Source organism: Myripristis murdjan, chromosome 3 (assembly GCF_902150065.1).
Source record: "Myripristis murdjan chromosome 3, fMyrMur1.1, whole genome shotgun sequence".
Classification (NCBI taxonomy): Eukaryota; Metazoa; Chordata; class Actinopteri; order Holocentriformes; family Holocentridae; genus Myripristis; species Myripristis murdjan.
In genome coordinates this window covers 46,740,228-46,761,920 of record NC_043982.1, presented here as the reverse complement: position 1 = coordinate 46,761,920, position 21,693 = coordinate 46,740,228, and the positions used below count along the sequence as shown (strand labels likewise).

The following is a 21,693-nucleotide window of genomic DNA, read 5'->3' as shown; positions in this document are numbered from 1 at the left end:
GGCTGGACCCCCTGCTGTACAGGAAGTGTCAGGGCGACGCCGCCCGGCTCTGCCACACACACGGCTGGAACGACACCAGTGACCTGATGCCGCCCGGCGCCGTTTTCTCCTGTTTGTACCGACACGCATATCGAACTGAGGAACAGGGCCGCCGGGTACGCACACACACACACACACACACACACACACACACTGCTGGTGTCTAATGTGATGATATGTCCAGTGTGTGAGAGGTGAACGCCCTCAGGCCTCTCGAGCTGAACGCTGCTCTGAGGTGTTGTGTGGTAATTTGAAGATGACCAATCAGAAAGCAGCACCTGATCAGGAGCTCTGCATGGCCTCATCACCTCAGTGTGTTTTCAGGAAAAACATGAGAACCTCAGGCCTGGAGAACGTGTTCTCCTCCTGATGTGCTGATATCAGTTCAGAGTGTCAGTGTGAGGCTGGGATTCTCCTAGAGGTCACCAGAGGTCATCTTCTCCAGCCACGTCCAGTCTGACAAAACACTCTGCCTGCAGTGACACGGCTGCTATGGGGGCCAACATCATCACACAGGAATCACATGTGTGTGTGTGTGTGTGTGTGTGTGCGTGCGTGCGTGCGTGCGTGCGTGCGTGCGTGCGTGCGTGCGTGCGTGCGTGCGTGCGTGCGTGCGTGCGTGCGTGCGTGCGTGCGTGTGTGTGTGCAGCTGTCCCGGGACTGTAAGATGGAGGTGCAGAGGATCCTCCACCAGAGGGCGCTGGACGTCAAACTGGACCCTGAGCTGCAGAAACGCTGCATGACCGACCTGGGCAAGTGGTGCAGCGACAAGACCGACACGGGACAGGTACTGACACTACTGCAGTACTGACACTACTGCAGTACTGACACAGGACAGGTACTGCAGTACCGACACTACTGCAGTACTGACACGACTGCAGTACTGACACTACTGCAGTACTGACACGACTGCAGTACTGACACGGGACAGGTACTGACACGACTGCAGTACTGACACGACTGCAGTACTGACATGGGACAGGTACTGACACTACTGCAGTACTGACACTACTGCAGTACTGACACGACTGCAGTACTGATACGGGACAGGTACTGACACTACTGCAGTATTGACACTACTGTAGTATCAGTACTGACACTACTGCAGTATCAGTACTGCTACTTCTGCAGTACTGACACTACTGCAGTACTGCTACTACTGCAGTATCAGTACTGACACGACTTCAGTACTGATACTACTGCACTACTGAAACTTGTGCAGTACTTACACGACTGCAGTACTGATACTGCTCATACTACTGCAGTACTGACACTACTGCAGTATCAGTACTGACACTACTGCAGTACTGATACTGCTCATACTACTGCAGTACTGACACTACTGCAGTACTGATACTGCTCATACTACTGCATTGCTGATACTGCTCATATTACTTACAGTACTGATACTACTGCAATACTGATACCGCTTATACTACTGCAGTACTGATACTACTGCACCACTTATACTACTGCAGTATTGATACTACTGATACTACTGCAGTATTGATACTACTGCTACTACTGCAGTACTGATACTACTGATACTACTAACTACACATACAAGTACAACTAAAACTATAACTACACTTATTGCTACAGTTACGTCTACAACTAAATCTACTGCTACACTTAATACTACAACTACATTTAAAAGTACTACAAGTACAAACTGCTGCTTGTGCTGCTTATCAAGGAGCTGACTGACGGACTGAGCTCAGATCTGAGATCAGATGCCAGGGAGTTCCCGTCTTTAGTGCAACGGTGCATCACACTGTACATCAACAACATCGTACAGAAATATGAATATAATAAATGTTTGACACCTAAATACAAACAGATTGGTGTTCCTTGCCTGGCTCTTATTTTGGAAGAGCCCAACACGCCCAGGCCAGGCGGGAACACAAATGAACTGTTGGCACAGTCCTGTCCAGTTTGTTCTGTCCAGTTTGTCCTGACGGATGCAGCACACAGCCTGACAGGACGAAAAGCAGCCTGACAGGACGTCAGCCTGATCCAACAGGCCTCTCACTTCACCTGTCAGTCCTCTCATGATGTCAGCCACTTCAGCACCAACATTATTCCTGAAGAGAAAAGTCCTGAAAAGCCAACAGAGCTGCTGCTTTTAGGAAAACTCATGTGGAGGACTTTATTCTGGAGTGAAGAAAGTGTGAAGGCTCTGAAAGTTCATGTTCATATCGTAGTGGAATGAATGGAAACCAGTGTGTGTGTGTGTGTGTGTGTGTGTGTGTGTGTGTGTGTGTGTGTTTGTGTGTGTGTGTGTGTGTGTGTGTGTGTGAATGCAGGAGCTGGAGTGTCTTCAGGATCATTTGGAGGATCTGGTGTCGAGCTGCAGGGATGTCGTGGGAAACCTGACAGAGCTGGAGTCTGAGGTCAGTCACTCCCTGGTTCTGAGTGCTTCTGTTGGTTCTCTTGTTCTGTTGGTTCTCTTGTTCTGTTGGTTCTCTTGTTCTGTTGGTTCTCTTGTCCTGTTGGTTCTCTTGTCCTGTTGGTTCTCTTGTCCTGTTGGTTCTCTTGTCCTGTTGGTTCTCTTGTTCTGTTGGTTCTCTTGTTCTGTTGGTTCTCTTGTCCTGTTGGTTCTCTTGTTCTGTTGGTTCTCTTGTCCTGTTGGTTCTCTTGTTCTGTTGGTTCTCTTGTTCTGTTGGTTCTCTTGTCCTGTAGGTTCTCTTGTTCTGTCGGTTCTGGTTCTTGTATGGACTCTGAGTTTATTTTGGATGGAAATGATTTAGGTTAGGGTAAGGGGTTAGTCTTTAGGGTTTAGGGCAGGGCTACTCAACCCGTGGCCCGGGGGCCCCATGTGGCCCCGTGCGTCATTTTTATGCGGCCAGCCACTATCATATAATAAAAATATTATTAGGGGCCGGCTCCCTCTTGTATTCCTGCGTGTTCCTCTTCTTCTTTCTCTCTTCCGAGGAAGTCCTACTTCCCATGCACGAAAACTCACCAAACTTTGCACAAAGGTCCAGTCCCATGCCAGATTACCTCAGCTGCAAACACAAGCCAGTCGTCCTGATGGTGGCGCTACATCAAGCCTCTTAATTTCAATACTTTGAAAATTTTTAATAAATCAACCATATGTGCTACAGCTTTGCAACTTTCATCAAAATGTAGCCCCAAACCTTTGTGCACTTTACACTTAAACATCAGTTTTTCACTTTTGGAACAAATCAATCATTGTTAAAAACAAATGACCAACATCTCCCTGCTGTCCAGATGCAAGATGTGTATTTTCAGATTTTTGTCTTGATGACTGATTTTTTTTCGACAGTGGTTTGAAATCTGCCTTTCCATGCAAAGGCGGCTGCTGTCATGTGACTGGCTTAGTCAGTTTGTGAAGCCTCACATGAACTGACACTTGTCAGTTAGCTCAGTGAGATAGAGTGTTGTCCTTCATGTCAGAAACTGAGAGTTCAAGCCTCAGCTGATACAAAATGCACATTAGAATGCCACCTTTCTTTTCATCTTCCTGTTCTCCACTTGTTGCTCTGAATTACCTAAAACTACCCGGCCCATTGCTGCACAGCAGCTGGAATTCTAGCTAATTATTGACTTTCAGTCTATGGACAATTCATTTCTATCACTAACCACAAGAGGGCAATAATGCATAGGCCAGGGCCACTCACCTTCAGACGGCTCAGGGGCCACTCAGCAAAATTCAGCTGTGTCCAAGGGCCGCAACAATTAATGAACCATCATTAATTCATCATGGATCACTGCAGGACCGTCTTTTATTCAGGGAGGTTTGGCCTTGGATGGAAATGGAGCTGTTTTCTGTGTTTCATTCATTGTTAGACAGAAATATTTCATTTCTTACAAATCTGTGTATGTCATCACTAAATACTGTATGTTTGCATAAGAAATGCCCAGTGAGTGTGTATCAGTTAGATAGTACATAATGAGCTAATGCTAATGCTAACACCAGTGTGTGCTGCTGTTTCCTGACAGGACATCCAGATCGAAGCTCTGCTCATAAGAGCCTGTGAGCCCGTTATCCAGGCCCACTGCCATGTGAGTGCACACACACACACACACACACACACACACACACACACACACACACACACACACACACACAAATACTAACATGTTCCATGCAGTCTGAAAGCAGGACGGTCCAGTGTCGGCCTCGTCGTGTCCCGGTCAGGATCAGCTGAGCCGAGTTTGTCCCTCTGCGTCCCTCCTTATGCTTCTATTTACACTTTTATTATTTGGTCTGTTTTTTAATTTGTCTGGCCTCTTTACTGTATGTGTGTGTGTGTGTGTGTGTGTGTGTGTGTGTGCAGGATGTAGCAGATAACCAGGTGGACACAGGTGATCTGATGGAGTGTTTGGTCCAGAACAAACACCAGAAGGAGATGAACGAGAAGTGTTCAGTGGGAGTCACACACTTCCAGCTGGTCAGTTATCACTGATATACCTGTCTGTCTTCACACCTGTCTGTCTTCACACCTGTCTGTCCTCACACCTGTCTGTCTGTCCGTCTTTACCCCTCCAATCTCGTTGCACTATTGTATTCTGTATGACTGGGCAATGACAATAAAGATTATCTATCCATCTAACTATCTACCTGTCTGTCTTTACACCTGTCTGTCTGTCTGTCTGTCTGTCTCCAGTTTCAGTAGAATTCTTATTTAACTGGAGTTCCCTCAGTGTAAAATCTTAAAATCAAGATCTCTCTCTCTCTTTCTCTCTCTCTCTCTCTCTCTCTCTGTGTCTCTCTCTCTCTCTCTCTCTCTCTTCTCTTTCTCTCTCTCTCTCTCTCTCTCTCTCTCTCTCTGTCTTTCTCTCTCTCTCTGTGTTGATGGTGTGTTCAGGTTCAGATGAAGGACTTCAGGTTCTCCTATAAGTTCAAGATGGCGTGTAAGGAGGATGTTCTGCGGCTCTGCCCAAACATCAAGAAGAAGTAAGTCAGTGTGTTGTTCTGTGTGTTTGACAGGGTGTTGTTAATAAAGTGTGTTGTTAATAAAGTTGTGTGTTTTGACAGGGTGTTGTTAATAAAGTGTGTTGTTAATAAAGTTGTGTGTTTTGACAGGGTGGACGTGGTGCTGTGTCTCAGCTCGGCTGTGAGGAACGACACGCTGCAGGAAGCTCGAGAGCAGAGAGTCTCACTCAAGTGTCGCAAACAGCTGAGAGTGGAGGAGCTGGAGATGGTACACACACACACATACAGACACACACGCACACACACACACACACATACACACACACGCACGCACACACACACACACACACACACACATACAGACAGACACACATACACACACAGACACAAACACACACACTCTGTTCACTGTTCACACTATAATCTGGTCATTCTCCTCCTTGTATCCTCTCTCCTCTCTCCTCTCCTGGTCTCCTTGTCTCCTCTCCTGGTATCCTTGTCTCCTTGTCTCCTCTCCTGGTATCCTTGTCTCCTCTTTCGTCTCCTTGTCTCCTCTCTCCTTTCCTGGTCTCCTTGTCTCCTCTCCTTGTCTCCTCTCCTTCTCTACTTGTCACCTCTCCTGGTCTCCTTGTCTCCTCTCTCCTCTCCTTGTCTCCTTGTCTCCTTGTCTCCTCTCTCCTCTCCCGGTCTCCTCCCTCCTCTCCTTGTCTCCTCTCTCCTCTCCTGGTCTCCTCCCTCCTCTCCTTGTCTCCTTGTCTCCTCTCAGTCAGAGGACATCCGGTTAGAACCGGATCTGTATGATTCCTGTAAGTCCGACATCAGTCGTCTGTGTTCCAGCGTGGCTTTTGGGAATGCTCAGGTGAGACAATCCAAACAGCACAAACAGAAACACTAGAAACACTAGAAATACTAGAAATAATCCAAACATTAGAAACATTAGAAATAATTCGAACATTAGAAACATTAGAAATACTAGAAATAATTCAAACATTAGAAACACTAGAAATATTAGAAATAATTCAAACATTAGAAACACTAGAAATACTACAAATAATCCAAAGATTAGAAATACGAGAAATACTACAAATAATCCAAACATTAGAAATAATAGAAATAATCCAAAAATTAGAAACACTAGAAATAATAGAAATAATCCAAGCATTAGAAATACTAGAAATAATCCAAATATTAGAGACATTAGAAATACTAGAAATAATATAAACATTAGAAATACTAGAAATAATCCAAACTTTAGAAACATTAGAAATACTAGAAATAACCCAAACACTAGAAATACTGGAAATAATCCAAACATTAGAAACATTTGAAATACAAGAAATACTCCAAACATTAGAAATACTAGAAATAATCCAAACATTAGAAACATTAGAAATAATTCAAACATTAGAAACATTAGAAATACTAGAAATAATCCAAACATTAGAAATACTAGAAATAATCCAAAAATTAGAAACACTAGTAATACTAGAAATAATCCAAACATTAGAAATACTAGAAATAATCCAAAAATTAGAAACACTAGTAATACTAGAAATAATCCAAACATTAGAAATACTAGAAATAATCCAAACATTAGAGACATTAGTAATACTAGAAATAATCCAAACATTAGAAACACTAGAAATACTAGAAATAATCCAAACATTAGAAATACTAGAAATAATCCAAACATTAGAAATACTAGAAATAATCCAAACGGTAGAACCACTAGAAATACTAGAAATCATCCAAACATTAGAAATACTAGAAATAATCCAAACTTTAGAAACATTAGAAATACTAGAAATAACCCAAACATTAGAAATATTAGAAATAATCCAAACATTAGAGACATTAGAAATACTAGAGCTAATCCAAACATTAGAAACACTAGAAATACTACAAATAATCTAAACATTAGAAATACTAGAAATAATCCAAACATTAGAAACACTAGAAATACTAGAAATAATCCAAACATTAGAAATACTAGAAATAACCCAAAATTTTGGAAATAATAGAAATAATACAAACATTAGAAACATTAGAAATACTAGAAATAATACGAACATTAGAAACACTGGTAATAAATAACCCAAACATTAGAAATAATACAAACATTACAAACATTACAAATACTAGAAATAATCCAAACATTAGAAACACTAGAAATGCTAGAAATAATCCAAACATTAGAAACATTAGAAATACTAAAGATAATCCAAATATTAGAAACATTAGACTCAGAAACATGAGAAATATTAGAGACAGAGAGAGAAATATTTGAAAGAGAAGCATTAGAAACAGTAGAAACAGAAACCGCCCCCTCCTCCTCCTCCTCCTCCTCTTCCTCCACCCCACCCCTCTCTCCAGATGATAGAGTGTCTGAAGGAGCAGAAGAAGTTGCTCAGTGTTCGCTGTCGTCAGAAGATTTTCCGGCTTCAGGAGGAGGAGATGAGCGACCCGGAGCTCGACTACCAGCTGATGAGAGTCTGCAAGCAGATGATAAAGGTGTGTGGGTGTGTGGGTGTGTGTGTGTGTGTGTGTGTTGATGTTAAAACATAATAAGAATTCATACTGAAGTAAAAATAAAATAAAACTACTCAGATAAAGTGAAAGTCAGCACATCACAGTAATATTGAGCTATAACTCATGAATCGGTAATTACTGATCAGAAGTCCCAGCGCTGCATACAGAGAACCTGTCTAGTCATCGTATCCATATCATCATGAACTATTATTATTATTGTTGTTATTGTTGTTGTTGTTGTTATAGTCACTGATCTACAGGGCGGGGTTACCTGATGACATCAAACATCATCATAACAATATCCATGTTGTGATACTTGGTTTGGTCTGTGTGTGTGTGTGTGTGTGTGTGTGTGTGTGCAGAGGTTCTGCACCGAGGCCGACACCCGGAACGTTCTCCAGTGTCTGAAACAGAACAAGAACAGTGAGCTGATGGATCCCAAATGTAAACAGATGATCACCAAGAGGCAGATCACCCAGAACACAGGTGGGCTGTCACAGGTGTCACGTCCCGGGACCACCTGGCTGGGCGTGGCAGGGGGCGGGGCCTACCACAAAAAGTCACATGACTTCCCAGCAGATTAGCATAATGCCTCGAGAGCTTTGTCCCGGGCTCAGGAAGGTGTGTCGCTGAATTCCTTTCTCGTGTTAATTTATGATTTTATTTATTTATTTGATTTATTTTTCAAAGTGTGAGCTTCCCAAACTTCTCCGACCAGCTGCCACCACGGACCGAGCTGGATTTCCTAAAGAGCAGTACAGGTGGATCGTTACGTTACTGTAATATGGTGTGTGTGTGTGTGTGTGTGTGTGTGTGTGTGTGTGTGTGTGTGATGCCTGTGTCTGTATGAAACTCCGAGGTTTTTAGGATGGCTCCTGTGCACCGCCACTGGTACACGCACTGATCTGAGTTTATCTACTGTATTTTCTGTAGTATAGTGTATAAAAATAGATATTAATATAATAATATAATAGAAAAAACTCACAAATTTATGAGAAAAGAACTCACAAATTTATGAGAACAAAACCATTTATGACTAAAAAAAAAACCTCAAAAATGAAAAAAAAAAAGTTAAATTAGAGTTAGTTAAATTCTTCAGGAGATCCTGGTGGTTTGAGCTCAGAATCACAATGTTGTCATTATTTCTGGCAGCAAAGTGAATGTGCTTCCATTAGAGGTATAAGAGTATAAGAAAGATAAGTGGGAGAAAAATAATTTTATGAGAATTTTTTCTCCTAAATTTACAACTTTAATTTCTCAGAATATTACCGCCTGTCCTCCGGCAACAAACACACAGTACAAATACATCATTACTATTACTGTCATTATTTTTATTATCATTACTATTGGTGGTTGAAGTCCTAGTATTATCATTATGTATTTATTTAAGCCACGCCCACGTCAGTTTTTTGCAGCGGGGTCGGGTGGGGTGTCATGTGACTCGGCGTGTCGAGGCCACGCCCACGTCCCGCCGGGCTCTGCCTGACCTCCTGTCTGTGCTGAACCTCCGTCAGACTACAGGCTGAACCCGGTGCTGAGGAAGGCCTGCCACGCCGACATCCCCAAGTTCTGCCAGGCCGTCCTGAACCAGGCGAGCGAGGACAGCGAGCTGGAGGGCCAGGTCGTCGCCTGCCTCAAGCTCAAGTACACCGACCAGGTGAGGCCACTGCAGCCCGTCTCCAGTCCAGTCTCCAGACTGGGTGCTCTGGTCCCAGTTGAGTCTCCAGACTGGGTTCTCTGGTCCCAGTTGAGTCTCCAGACTGGGTTCTCTGGTCCCAGTTGAGTCTCCAGACTGGGTTCTCTGGTCCCAGTTGAGTCTCCAGACTGGGTTCTCTGGTCCCAGCTGAGTTGTTCTTTCTGTCAGTGTCAGTGGGAGTCAGTGGTTTTATTCTAATCTGGCAGAGAAGGCAGAGACTCCCAGTCGTGTCCTCGTCTCAGTCTCAGTAAGATTCAAGATTCAAGAGGTTTATTCGTCACACGCATGACTGAACATGCACAGCAGCAGTGAAATGAGGTTGCAACTACTCTAGCACTATGTGAGTAAAATAGAAAAAAGTTATAATATACTTCTACAGGGAGGAAAGTTAAAAAAAATAAACCTTAAAATGTATTATAATAAATAAGAAATGAATGGTATATTCACAGGGCCAGTATGTACAGCGTAAAAAAAATAAAGTACAAGTAGTAACAGTAATGACAGTCGTAGTGTGCAGGGGCCTGTGCATATCACACAGCAGGTGGGTGGTAAGGTGCTGAGCAGGTGGGTGGTAAGGTGCAGAGCAGGTGGGTGGTAAGGTGCAGAGCAGGTGGGTGGTAAGGTGCTGAGCAGGTGGGTGATAAGGTGCAGAGCAGGTGGGTGGTAAGGTGCAGAGCAGGTGAGTGATAAGGTGCAGAGCAGGTGGGTGGTAAGGTGCTGAGCAGGTGGGTGGTAAGGTGCTTAGCAGGTGGGTGGTAAGGTGCAGAGCAGGTGGGTGGTAAGGTGCAGAGCAGGTGGGTGGTAAGGTGCAGAGCAGGTGGGTGGTAAGGTGCAGAGCTGGCTGCAGGATGTGTGATGTGAATGTTTGTTTTAGTGTTATTAAGTGTTGATGATCCGTGTGGCCTGAGGGAAGAAGCTCCTCCTCAGCCCCTCAGTCCTGGCTTTGGTGGAGTGGAGGTGTTTGCCAGAGGGCAGCCATTCACACAGTCTGTGGTTTGGCTGGTGAGCTGGACCTGCACCGCCTGGTGGAGGCAGGGCAGTGCTGCACCATCGCAAACTCTGCTCAGCGCACACTGCACACACACTCTGACTGTACTAAACACACTGCACACACACTCTGACTGCACTAAACACACTGCACACACACTCTGACTGTACTGAACACACTGCACACACACTCTGGCTGTACTAAACACACTGCACACACACTCTGGCTGCACTGAACACACTGCACACACACTCTGACTTTTATTTTCGTCTCAGTTAAAATAATTTTTTTTCACACCTTGTTTTTGCTTTTAGTTTGTAATAAAGTGCTGTAATAAAGTGACAGGAAGTGATGTAATAAGGTGACAGGAAGTGATGTAATAAGGTCAACGGCGCACATTTTCCTTAGACATTGGGGGGGACACATTTAGTGGGGGGTCAGGGGGTCCTCCCCCTGGAAATTTTGAGCATTTTACATTTAATTTCCTACATTCTGGTGGATTTTTATGCACCCATTTACCATTTTTATGCATCAGTTTACTAGGAAAATCTTATTTTTATAAATATCTATTATAAATTGTATAAATATCTATCTATCTTTTATAAATATTGGGGGGGACTTGTCCCCCCTGACCCCCCCTAAATGTGCGCCCTTAAATAAGGTGACAGGAAGTGATGTAATAAGGTGTTGTGTTCCTGCAGCGTTTGTCTCCAGACTGTGAGGACCAGATCAGAGTCATCCTGCTGGAGTCAGCACTCGACTACAGACTGGACCCCCAGCTGCAGGTCCACTGCACTGAGGAGGTGCACGCACGCACACACACACACACACACACACACACACACACACACCGTGTGTGTGTTGACAGCAAAATAATTGACAGAAAAATTAAGTTCAAATAGTTTCAGTAAAAATACGATATAAGAAATATCCTGTTGACAAATAGACAAATTCCCCCACACCCCCCCTCCTCTCCCCCTCCCTCCTCCCCCTCCTCCTGCAGATCTCCAGGTTGTGTGCAGAGGAGGCGGCGGCTCAGGAGCAGTCTGGGCAGGTGCAGGAGTGTCTGAAGTACAACCTGCTGAAGATCAAACAGGACACCTGTAAGAAGGTACAGCACACACACACACACACACACACACACACACACACACACACACACACACACACACAGGTGTTCAGGAACAGTATTTATTTGTAGTAAACTGGAAAGTGACAGTTTTAGAAACAGCAGCACAGACTCAGCACCTCTCTGACAAGAGAATGACAGATATCGTGATTGCAATGATTCACCATTTTAGTAGGATTTTTTTTTTTTTGGTCAAAATTTTCATTTTCATTGAAAAGCCGCAGCTGACTGTGATTTTAAATCCAGTAAAACTTACATGAAAATGCAAACCTGTCAGCAGGGATTTCAGCCAGAGAGGTGGGGTGGTTTGCATTTCTGTAAATCAAAATTACAATCCTGATTGTTGGCCTGCAGACAGATTGGCAGATTATGATGCTTCCATTTTATTCTCAGGTTACAATAATTTGTTTAGTAATATGACTTTATTATTGTACAGTTTAGGGCTGAACAGTTAATCAAAGTGCTGTTGAAATCTCAATATGGCAACATCAGATCGCAAAAGCTACAGTCTCTGGTTAAAGGCAGCACGTTTCACATATCTGTTGTTGTTGTTGTTGTTGTTGTTGTTGTTTGCTGTGTTGCGTCAGAAACACCTTGAGTTCTCCAGATGTAAAACAACATGTTGGTTTCACACTTTCAGCCTCAGCTTTTCCAGTGTGAATGCATGCAGAAATGCAAAAATTATCATTTCTACCCAAATCGGGAATCATATCAGAGTTTCTATAACATTTATTGCAATGTGATTTCTTTACCATATTTATTTACCAACTTTATCTTGTAATATTACTTAATTCTCTTTCCCTGTGCCTGTACAATGGTGTGGTAATGATAATAATAACAATAATAATAATAATAATAATAATAATACTTTGTTTATATAGAAATTTTCATGCAGGGCTTGCAGCTCAATATGCTTTACAATAAAGTGAATAAAGAAATGTCAATAACATCTATAAAAGATGGAGATAAATTAAGATACAGAATCAGTAAAATACAAAGGAAGAAATAAAGACAATAAAATGTGAAAGAACAGAATAACAGAATAAAACAAAGGAAGTGCGACAGGTAAAATCAAATAAATCAGTTTTCAGTCGTGGTTTATTTGAAAACGTCCACAGAGCTCTTCCAGCCTCGGGGAGGAACCAGTTAAAAACGTCTTGGCTGACGATTCTCCTGTTTATGTGACAGTTTGTATTTTAAAAAGCAGCAGCAGAGGATCTGAGAGGCTGTGAGGGATTCTAAAAGCACAAAGACTCAGTGATGCAGACATGAAGAGGCTGGAGACCAGCAGGAGAAGCTTCAGATCAGTCCTGACAGACACAGGCAGCTGCTGCAGCTCAGCTCAACCTGGACTCATCTGCTCCCTGGTTCTGGTTCTGCTTCTGGTTCTGGTTAAAAGTCCGGCAGCAGAATCTGAAGGAACTGAAGTTTATCAGTGGTAGTATAATGATAACCTCAGGTGACCTGGATGGATTTGATTTGATTTGTGATTGGATGTTGCTGCCATCGGTTTCCTGTGCAGGAAGTGCTGAACATGCTGAAGGAGAGCAAGGCGGACATCTTCGTGGATCCGGTCCTGCACACGGCCTGCGCTCTGGACCTGAAGCACCACTGTGCCGCCATCCCGCCGGGCAGAGGACGCCGTGAGTAACCTCCCACAGAGCAGACCAGTAAACGATTTAGCTATTAATTTATGCGGCTGGACAGAGCGGTGACTGTCCTATCAGTGACAGTTTCCGTTAATAAATCTGCTCTGGTCTGAACTTGTTTTGCCGCCCTGTGCCAGCAGTTTACATTCACCACCACTGGACAAACTCAAAACTCTTATTGTGAAATTCATTTATCCTAAGAAGCATGAAGCTGTTCATCTCTGGCTCTTTTTCATAACAACCCGAGTGTCTGTGGTCAGCTGACAGTGGAGCAGCCACAGGAACTGAACAGGTAGAGCAAATCAGAGTATTTCTGGGTGGTTTCTGTTGCCGTGGTAACAGCTGTAGCGTTCACTGACGTCACGGCGTCAGCAGAAGAGTTTGTTTGAATAACTTTATTGAAACCTCCATGGTGACGTCAGCAGCAGCTGCTGTTGGTGGATCTCTGTCACGGCATCACAGCAACAACCAACTCAAACCATCTGCTGCTGATAAAGTTATTTCAGAATGATCAGCAGCTGATTCACAGCCTCTCAGGCAGACGTTTAATATTTAATAAGACCTTCAATAACATTTAGTTCTTAGAGGTCACATCAGCTGCTGCTGCTAGACATTCGCTGTTCCAGTGTGAAGCTGCACAGGCCGAGGAGAACCAGAGGAGAACCTGAGGAGAACCTGAGGAGAAACTGAGGGGAAGCTGAGGGGAAGCTGAGGGAGAGACGCAGCACGCACTCCCCTCAGCAATATTAACCTCTCTAATTTACTTTCTAGGCCGTTTCTACTGGGAGCAGCACACACACACACTCATAGCAGCTGAGCAGCTACAGCAATATTACAGGGATATTACAGGAATACTACAGGAATATTACAGGGATATTACTGGAATACTACAGGAGTATTACAGGAGTATTACAGGAATACAACAGCAATACTACAGCAATACTACAGCAATATTACAGGAATACGACAGGAATATTACAGAGATATTACAGGCGACAGTGTGAGTTGCATGGTGTAGTTCTGCTCCCGACGTAAACAAACTCCTCTGCTGACTCCGTGACATCAACTGAATGTTTACAGCTGTTGCCAAGGCAACAAGAACCACACAGTGACTCTGACTTGCAGTGAACCCAAAGGCCCGTTCCGGTTCCACCTGTTCTGTCTCTGTGGCATTTGACCACCATAAAATAAAAATCTGAGGAAGTTCTAAGTCTACCTGGCCCTGGCTCTCACAGCTGGTCCGGTCTGAGCTTTGGGTTTGGTACCCTGACTCTGTGTGTGTGCATGTGTGTGTGTGTGTGTGTGTGTGTGTGTGTGCAGAGATGTCGTGTCTGATAGAGGCATTACAGGACAAGAGAATCCGCCTGCAGCCGGAGTGTAAGAAGAGACTTCAGGACCGCATCGAAATGTGGAGCTACGCCGCCAAGGTAACCGGCTCAGGGTGAGGGACGAAGCATTTCACACCCAGTCGCCCTCCAGTCAGCCACCGAGCACTGTGACCCTGCAGGGAATCAACCTCACCCTGTGACCCGACCTCACCCTGCAGGGACCTGACCTCACCCTGTGACCTGACCTCACCCTTTGTCCTGACCTCACCCTGTGACCCGACCTCACCCTGCAGGGACCTGACCTCACCCTGTGGCCCGACCTCACCCTGTGACCTGACCTCACCCTGTGACCCGACCTCACCCTGTGTCCTGACCTCACCCTGTGACCTGACCTCACCCTGTGACCTGACCTCACCCTGTGACTCGACCTCACCCTGTGTCCTGACCTCACCCTGTGACCCGACCTCACCCTGCAGGGACCTGACCTCACCCTGTGGCCCGACCTCACCCTGTGACCTGACCTCACCCTGTGACCCGACCTCACCCTGTGTCCTGACCTCACCCTGTGACTCGACCTCACCCTGTGACCTGACCTCACCCTGTGACCCGACCTCACCCTGCAGGGACCTGACCTCACCCTGTGGCCCGACCTCACCCTGTGACCTGACCTCACCCTGTGACCCGACCTCACCCTGTGTCCTGACCTCACCCTGTGACCTGACCTCACCCTGTGACCTGACCTCACCCTGTGACTCGACCTCACCCTGTGTCCTGACCTCACCCTGTGACCTGACCTCACCCTGCAGGGACCTGACCTCACCCTGTGACCCGACCTCACCCTGTGTCCTGACCTCACCCTGTGACCTGACCTCACCCTGCAGGGACCTGACCTCACCCTGTGTCCTGACCTCACCCTGTGACCTGACCTCACCCTGTGTCCTGACCTCACCCTGTGACCTGACCTCACCCTGTGTCCTGACCTCACCCTGCAGGGACCTGACCTCACCCTGTGACCTGACCTCACCCTGCAGGGACCTGACCTCACCCTGTGACCCGACCTCACCCTGTGTCCTGACCTCACCCTGTGACCTGACCTCACCCTGTGACCTGACCTCACCCTGTGACCCGACCTCACCCTGTGACCTGACCTCACCCTGTGTCCTGACCTCACCCTGTGACCTGACCTCACCCTGCAAGGACCTGACCTCACCCTGTGACCTGACCTCACCCTGCAGGGACCTGACCTCACCCTGTGACCTGACCTCACCCTGTGTCCTGACCTCACCCTGTGACCTGACCTCACCCTGCAAGGACCTGACCTCACCCTGCAAGGACCTGACCTCACCCTGTGACCTGACCTCACCCTGCAGGGACCTGACCTCACCCTGTGTCCTGACCTCACTCTGTGACCTGACCTCACCCTGTGTCCTGACCTCACCCTGTGACCTGACCTCATCCTGCAGGGACCTGACCTCACCCTGCAGGGACCTGACCTCACCCTGTGTCCTGACCTCACTCTGTGACCTGACCTCACCCTGTGTCCTGACCTCACTCTGTGACCTGACCTCACCCTGTGTCCTGACCTCACCCTGTGACTCGACCTCACCCTGTGTCCTGACCTCACCCTGCAGGGACCTGACCTCACCCTGTGACCTGACCTCACCCTGCAGGGACCTGACCTCACCCTGTGACCTGACCTCACCCTGTGACCTGACCTCACCCTGCAGGGACCTGACCTCACCCTGCAAGGACCTGACCTTACCCTGTGACCTGACCTCACCCTGTGACCTGACCTCACCCTGCAAGGACCCGACCTCACCCTGTGACCTGACCTCACCCTGTGACCTGACCTCACCCTGTGACCCAACCTCACCCTGTGACCTGACCTCACCCTGCAGGGACCTGACCTCACCATGTGACCTGACCTCACCCTGTGACGTGACCTCACCCTGTGACCTGACCTCACCCTGTGACCTGACCTCACCCTGCAGGGACCTGACCTCACCCTGCAAGGACCTGACCTTACCCTGTGACCTGACCTCACCCTGCAAGGACCCGACCTCACCCTGTGACCTGACCTCACCCTGTGACCTGACCTCACCCTGTGACCCAACCTCACCCTGTGACCTGACCTCACCCTGCAGGGACCTGACCTCACCATGTGACCTGACCTCACTCTGTGACCTGACCTCACCCTGTGTCCTGACCTCACCCTGTGACCTGACCTCATCCTGCAGGGACCTGACCTCACCCTGCAGGGACCTGACCTCACCCTGTGTCCTGACCTCACCCTGCAGGGACCTGACCTTACCCTGTGACCTGACCTCACCCTGCAAGGACCCGACCTCACCCTGTGTCCTGACCTCACCCTGTGTCCTGACCTCACTCTGTGACCTGACCTCACCCTGTGACCTGACCTCACCCTGCAAGGACCTGACCTCACCCTGTGTCCTGACCTCACTCTGTGACCTGACCTCACCCTGTGTCCTGACCTCACTCTGTGACCTGACCTCACCCTGTGACCTGACCTCACCCTGTGACTCGACCTCACCCTGTGTCCTGACCTCACCCTGCAGGGACCTGACCTCACCCTGTGACCTGACCTCACCCTGCAGGGACCTGACCTCACCCTGTGACCTGACCTCACCCTGTGACCTGACCTCACCCTGCAGGGACCTGACCTCACCCTGCAAGGACCTGACCTTACCCTGTGACCTGACCTCACCCTGTTACCTGACCTCACCCTGTGACCCAACCTCACCCTGTGACCTGACCTCACCCTGCAGGGACCCAACCTCACCCTGTGACCTGACCTCACCCTGTGACCTGACCTCACCCTGTGACCTGACCTCACCCTGCAGGGACCTGACCTCACCCTGCAGGGATCTGACCTCACCCTGTGACCTGACCTCACCCTGCAGGGACCCGACCTCACCCTGCAGGGATCTGACCTCACCCTGTGACCTGACCTCACCCTGTGACCTGACCTCACCCTGTGACCCGACCTCACCCTGTGACCTGACCTCACCCTGCAGGGACCTGACCTCACCCTGTGACCTGACCTCACCCTGCAGGGACCCGACCTCACCCTGCAGGGATCTGACCTCACCCTGTGACCTGACCTCACCCTGTGACCTGACCTCACCCTGTGTCCTGACGTCACCCTGTGTCCTGACCTCACCCTGTGTCCTGACCTCACCCTGTGACCTGACCTCACCCTGCAGGGACCTGACCTCACCCTGTGACCTGACCTCACCCTGTGACCTCACCTCACCCTGTGACCTCACCTCACCCTGTGTCCTGACCTCACCCTGTGTCCTGACCTCACCCTGTGACCTGACCTCACCCTGTGACCTCACCTCACCCTGCAGGGACCTGACCTCACCCTGTGACCTCACCTCACCCTGCAGGGACCTGACCTCAACACATTTGTTTTTCATAAACATTTGGACACAAAACATCTGATCCACCATCACTGAGCCCACACTTAAACAGAACACTTTAATCATTAGAAAAATGTTTTTTTTATTTTTAAGTAATATTGCTAATAGTATAATTTTTTACTAATGTTCCAATGTTTCATTTGTTTGTCCTCCAGGTGGCGCCAGCGGAGGGTTTCTTAGACCTGGTGCTGCAGGTGATGGCGTCGCCCTCTAAGAACTACATGATACTGGTGCTGGCTCTGAGCGTGTGCATGCTCTTCCTGGTCGGCCTGCTGTGCGGCCGTATCACCAAGCGCGTGACCCGGGAGCTGAAGGACAGGTAGAGGTCGCACGCCCGCATGCCTCAGAAAAGACTGGCTCCTCCCACTACCCCCCCACCCCCAGTCTACACAGTGCCAGCGCCCGTCCTCGGCTCCTCCCCCCGTTTAGACCCCTCAGTCCTGCAGCCCGCCCCCTCCTGTTGGACATGGTGGAAGCTCAGGAGAACATGGAGCGTCTGTTCTCCTGAACATCGAGCTTCTTCTGACCGAAACGTCTCGTTCCTGATGGACTCGTCATGAGGCTGCAGCCTCTCGGCCGGCAGAAGAAGAGTGTGTGACGATGTTAGGGTCGCTCCTCCCGCCGCCTCATCGGCCAGGCCGAGGCTCTCTGCTGCTGCGGAGCAGAATCAAACTTTAGGACGAACGTCGTCTTTTTGAAATGTTTCCTATCGATCACACTCGCTCCACCCCTGCACCGCACTCGGCTGTCACCATGACAACCAGTTTGGACCCAAATCAGACACTGGACGATGATGATGATGTTGTTGATGATGATGATGATGATGATGATGATGATGATGATGATCAGGGTGGTAAATTATCCCGCCCCTGCTGTGTGTCGATGTGTTTAGTCCAACCTGCAGCTCCAAAGCTCCAAAAACAGAAAACAGTGAAAACAAAGTAGAAAGCAGATGATTTCCTGAAAAGATGAGAGGAGGAAAGAAACATGAAACTCTGTCCAGTTTATGTCTCAGACAGACTCATTTTTCATGGAGACAAAAAACTACAAACTCAGAAAATCAGAAATTTAGCAAAAAATACTTGGCAAGAAAGAAAATGACAAGAGAGTTATATTTGTAGTTATTAAAGATCATTTTACAGGTCTCAAAACATGCTCGTAAATTTAAATATAATTATCTGGGAAAAAGTTTGAGTGGCTGTCCGGCAGACACTGCAGCCGGTGGGGGGGGGGGCAGAGAGATGATTTACCACCCTGATGATGATGATGATGATGATGATGATGATGAAGATGAAGATGATAGTCTTGGCTCTGCTGAAGGAGCTGGTCTGCATCACAGGGAACGTCTTCATGGAGATGCTCCTGCAGTCATTGCACTTTGGGTTTTTGTTGTGAAAAGCCTCTATAGTTTACTGAGGCTGAATGTGAGGCGGCGTCCACGCGGAGACTTCACGACACCACGTGGAGACCCTAACCCTAACACCACGTGGAGACCCTAACCCTAACACCACGTGGAGACCCTAACCCTAACACCACGTGGAGACCCTAACCCTAACACCACGTGGAGACCCTAACCCTAATACCACGTGGAGACCCTAACCCTAACACCACGTGGAGACCCTAACCCTAATACCACATGGAGACCCTAACCCTAACACCACGTGGAGACCCTAACCCTAACACCACGTGGAGACCCTAACCCTAACACCACGTGGAGACCCTAACCCTAACACCACGTCAAGGGTTTTTGTTTGTTTGTCTTTAAACTCCGTCCACATGGGAGCGTTTTTGAAAACCTCTCTGTCCACATGAGAACACACACACCTGAAAATTGTCTCCATGTGGACGTGGCCTGAGTCGTAGTGAAGTTCTTCTCTGTGTGTGTGTGTGTGTGTGTGTGTGTGTGTGTGTGTGTGTGTGTGTGTGTGAACGGAAACCTACACTGACGCATCCAGCCGGGTGCTGTGAAGGTTCAGGGGTCAAAGGTCAGATGAGCTGGAGGGTTTGGAATGTAAAGGTTCCCTGTGACCTCGTTCTCTGTTGCCTTCAACTGATCAAACGCCAATCGATCAATACTGCTGAACACGCTGAAGAGCCCGGCGTCGTCTTCGCGTCTTCCTGCTCCATCTCCTCCTGCTGACTCTTGTTTTGTTTTTTGTTTTGTTTTGTGTTTGGTGGGCAGGAAGGCGTGGCCGCGGCCCGGCGTGCCCCCCCCCCCCCGCCTCTCGCTGGCTCTGGTTTGGGTTGGGTTCTCTCTCTGCAGATGAATGTGCTTCACCACACCGACTGAAAAACACGGCAGAAAAAAGAAGAAACAGAAACGTTAAAAAAGCATTTGGCTTTGGATTTTCCAGCACCGTGTCTCTGATTATCTGACAAAAAAAATCTGCACGTCAAATCCTTATTTTGATTGGCTGAAATTCATCACAACTGCCTCATTTGGGGCGAGTTTTCTGTACATATGTAAATAACACGTACATGACACAGATCAGGGCGTGTCGTATGTAGATGATGTAATAAAAAGTGCGATGATCAGCGCTGCCTTTGAAGAGGCGTGACGGGTAAACGAGGCCCGGTGTGTCCCGCTGCTCCTGAAATAACTTTTTACTGTCCCATGATGCTTTGCACGCTGGCTCCGCCCCAAAGCCACGAGAAGAAAAACATCAAACATGAACATTACTCTGAATATCTGCTGTGAAGACTGGCTATCAGCACCTTCAGTCCAGAAACATGAGCTGTGTGTGTGTGTGTGTGTGTGTGTGTGTGTGTGTGTGTGTGTGTGTGTGTGTGTGTGTGTGTGTGCGCGTGTGTGCTCGACACTAATCCTTTTCAATGGAATGTCTATTGCCAAAGTCTGCTTTGTGTTTGTTTGTTTAGTTGTAAACAGGAAGTTGGACTCACTGTTGTCCTGTCATCCTCCTCCTCCTCTCCGGGCCACCCTGGCGTCCTCCCGGAGCCGCCCTGGCGTCCTCCCGGAGCCGCCGCGGCGTCCTCTCCGGGCTGCCGTGGCGTCCTCCCGGAGCCGCCCTGGCGTCCTCCCGGAGCCGCCCTGGCGTCCTCTCCGGGCCGCCGTGGCGTCGGCAGGTGTTTTGTGCGAGGCGTCGGTCCGGCTGTTCACGTTCCTGCTGTCTGAAAACTGTGACGTCTGAATGACTGGAGGCTGTGAGGAAGTCGTTTCACTTGTTTGTTTTTCAGGCTTGAAGCTGCTCGTTCATTATTAATGAGCGGCCGGCTGCTGATTGGCTGGTAGTGTTGGAAGCCCCACCCTCCCTCTGACATTGATAAAAACAGGGACTTTTGGCAGCGCCTGTGTTTGGGCTCCGGTGACCAGAAATCTGCCTGTTGATGCTGTTGCCTTGGAAACTGTCATTAAGCTTCAACGGCGGCGGGTTGTACCCATAGAAAGTGAACGGGCAGAACCGGTGTGGGCTGGTTCCGGGAGGTTCTCATTGCCATGGCAACGGCTGTAAACATTCAGCTGACGTCAGCAGAGGAGTTTGTTTACATCGGGAGCAGAACTACACCACGCAACTCACCGTCACCTGTAAGAGTGTGTGTGTGTGTGTGTGTGTGTGCAGCTGATCCGGCCTCTAATAACTAAATGTCAGGTCTTATATGTTCCGGCGCCGTGCCGGATCTCCGGCGTTCTGGCGTGACTGGGAAAAAAAAGGGGTTCACCCAGAGTTATCTAACAGACATTTCTCTGGATCCAATAGAAGTGCAGCTTTCGTTCTCAACCACACTAACAATAGGCCTACTAGCCAATCAGGAGTAGGATGGGGGCGGGACTTGAGTGTTGACAGTCAGGTGCTCCTGGTGAGCCTGCAGAGACGCCCTGCAGCCCGCAGGATGGAGCGCAGGCTCCTGAAGCCCGGGACAGCCAACACGCCGGCAGGAGGATGGTAGCCATGGCAACACACAGGTACAAGATAGTTAATAGGGTTATTTTCAAATAATGTATATATGTTACGTATATGCTGTTGCCGTGA

The 21,693-nt window shown here is 47.9% G+C and overlaps 1 protein-coding gene across 1 annotated transcript in view; it reads left to right on the top strand.

Annotated features, from left to right (window-relative positions):
* Positions 1-19,252, top strand: part of LOC115357272 (Golgi apparatus protein 1-like) — a 33,563-nt gene extending 14,311 nt beyond the window's left edge. Inside the window, exons 10-25 of the mRNA XM_030048691.1 lie at positions 2-155; positions 689-826; positions 2,346-2,432; positions 4,006-4,068; positions 4,344-4,457; positions 4,875-4,963; positions 5,093-5,210; positions 5,709-5,801; positions 7,316-7,453; positions 7,834-7,957; positions 8,986-9,128; positions 10,857-10,958; positions 11,159-11,266; positions 12,807-12,927; positions 14,254-14,360; positions 17,860-19,252. Of these exons, the coding sequence (XP_029904551.1) occupies positions 2-155; positions 689-826; positions 2,346-2,432; positions 4,006-4,068; positions 4,344-4,457; positions 4,875-4,963; positions 5,093-5,210; positions 5,709-5,801; positions 7,316-7,453; positions 7,834-7,957; positions 8,986-9,128; positions 10,857-10,958; positions 11,159-11,266; positions 12,807-12,927; positions 14,254-14,360; positions 17,860-18,027 (1,867 nt within the window). The 3' untranslated portion in view covers positions 18,028-19,252. The remainder of the gene's footprint in view (position 1; positions 156-688; positions 827-2,345; positions 2,433-4,005; positions 4,069-4,343; positions 4,458-4,874; positions 4,964-5,092; positions 5,211-5,708; positions 5,802-7,315; positions 7,454-7,833; positions 7,958-8,985; positions 9,129-10,856; positions 10,959-11,158; positions 11,267-12,806; positions 12,928-14,253; positions 14,361-17,859) is intronic.
* The last annotated feature ends 2,441 nt before the right edge of the window (positions 19,253-21,693 follow it).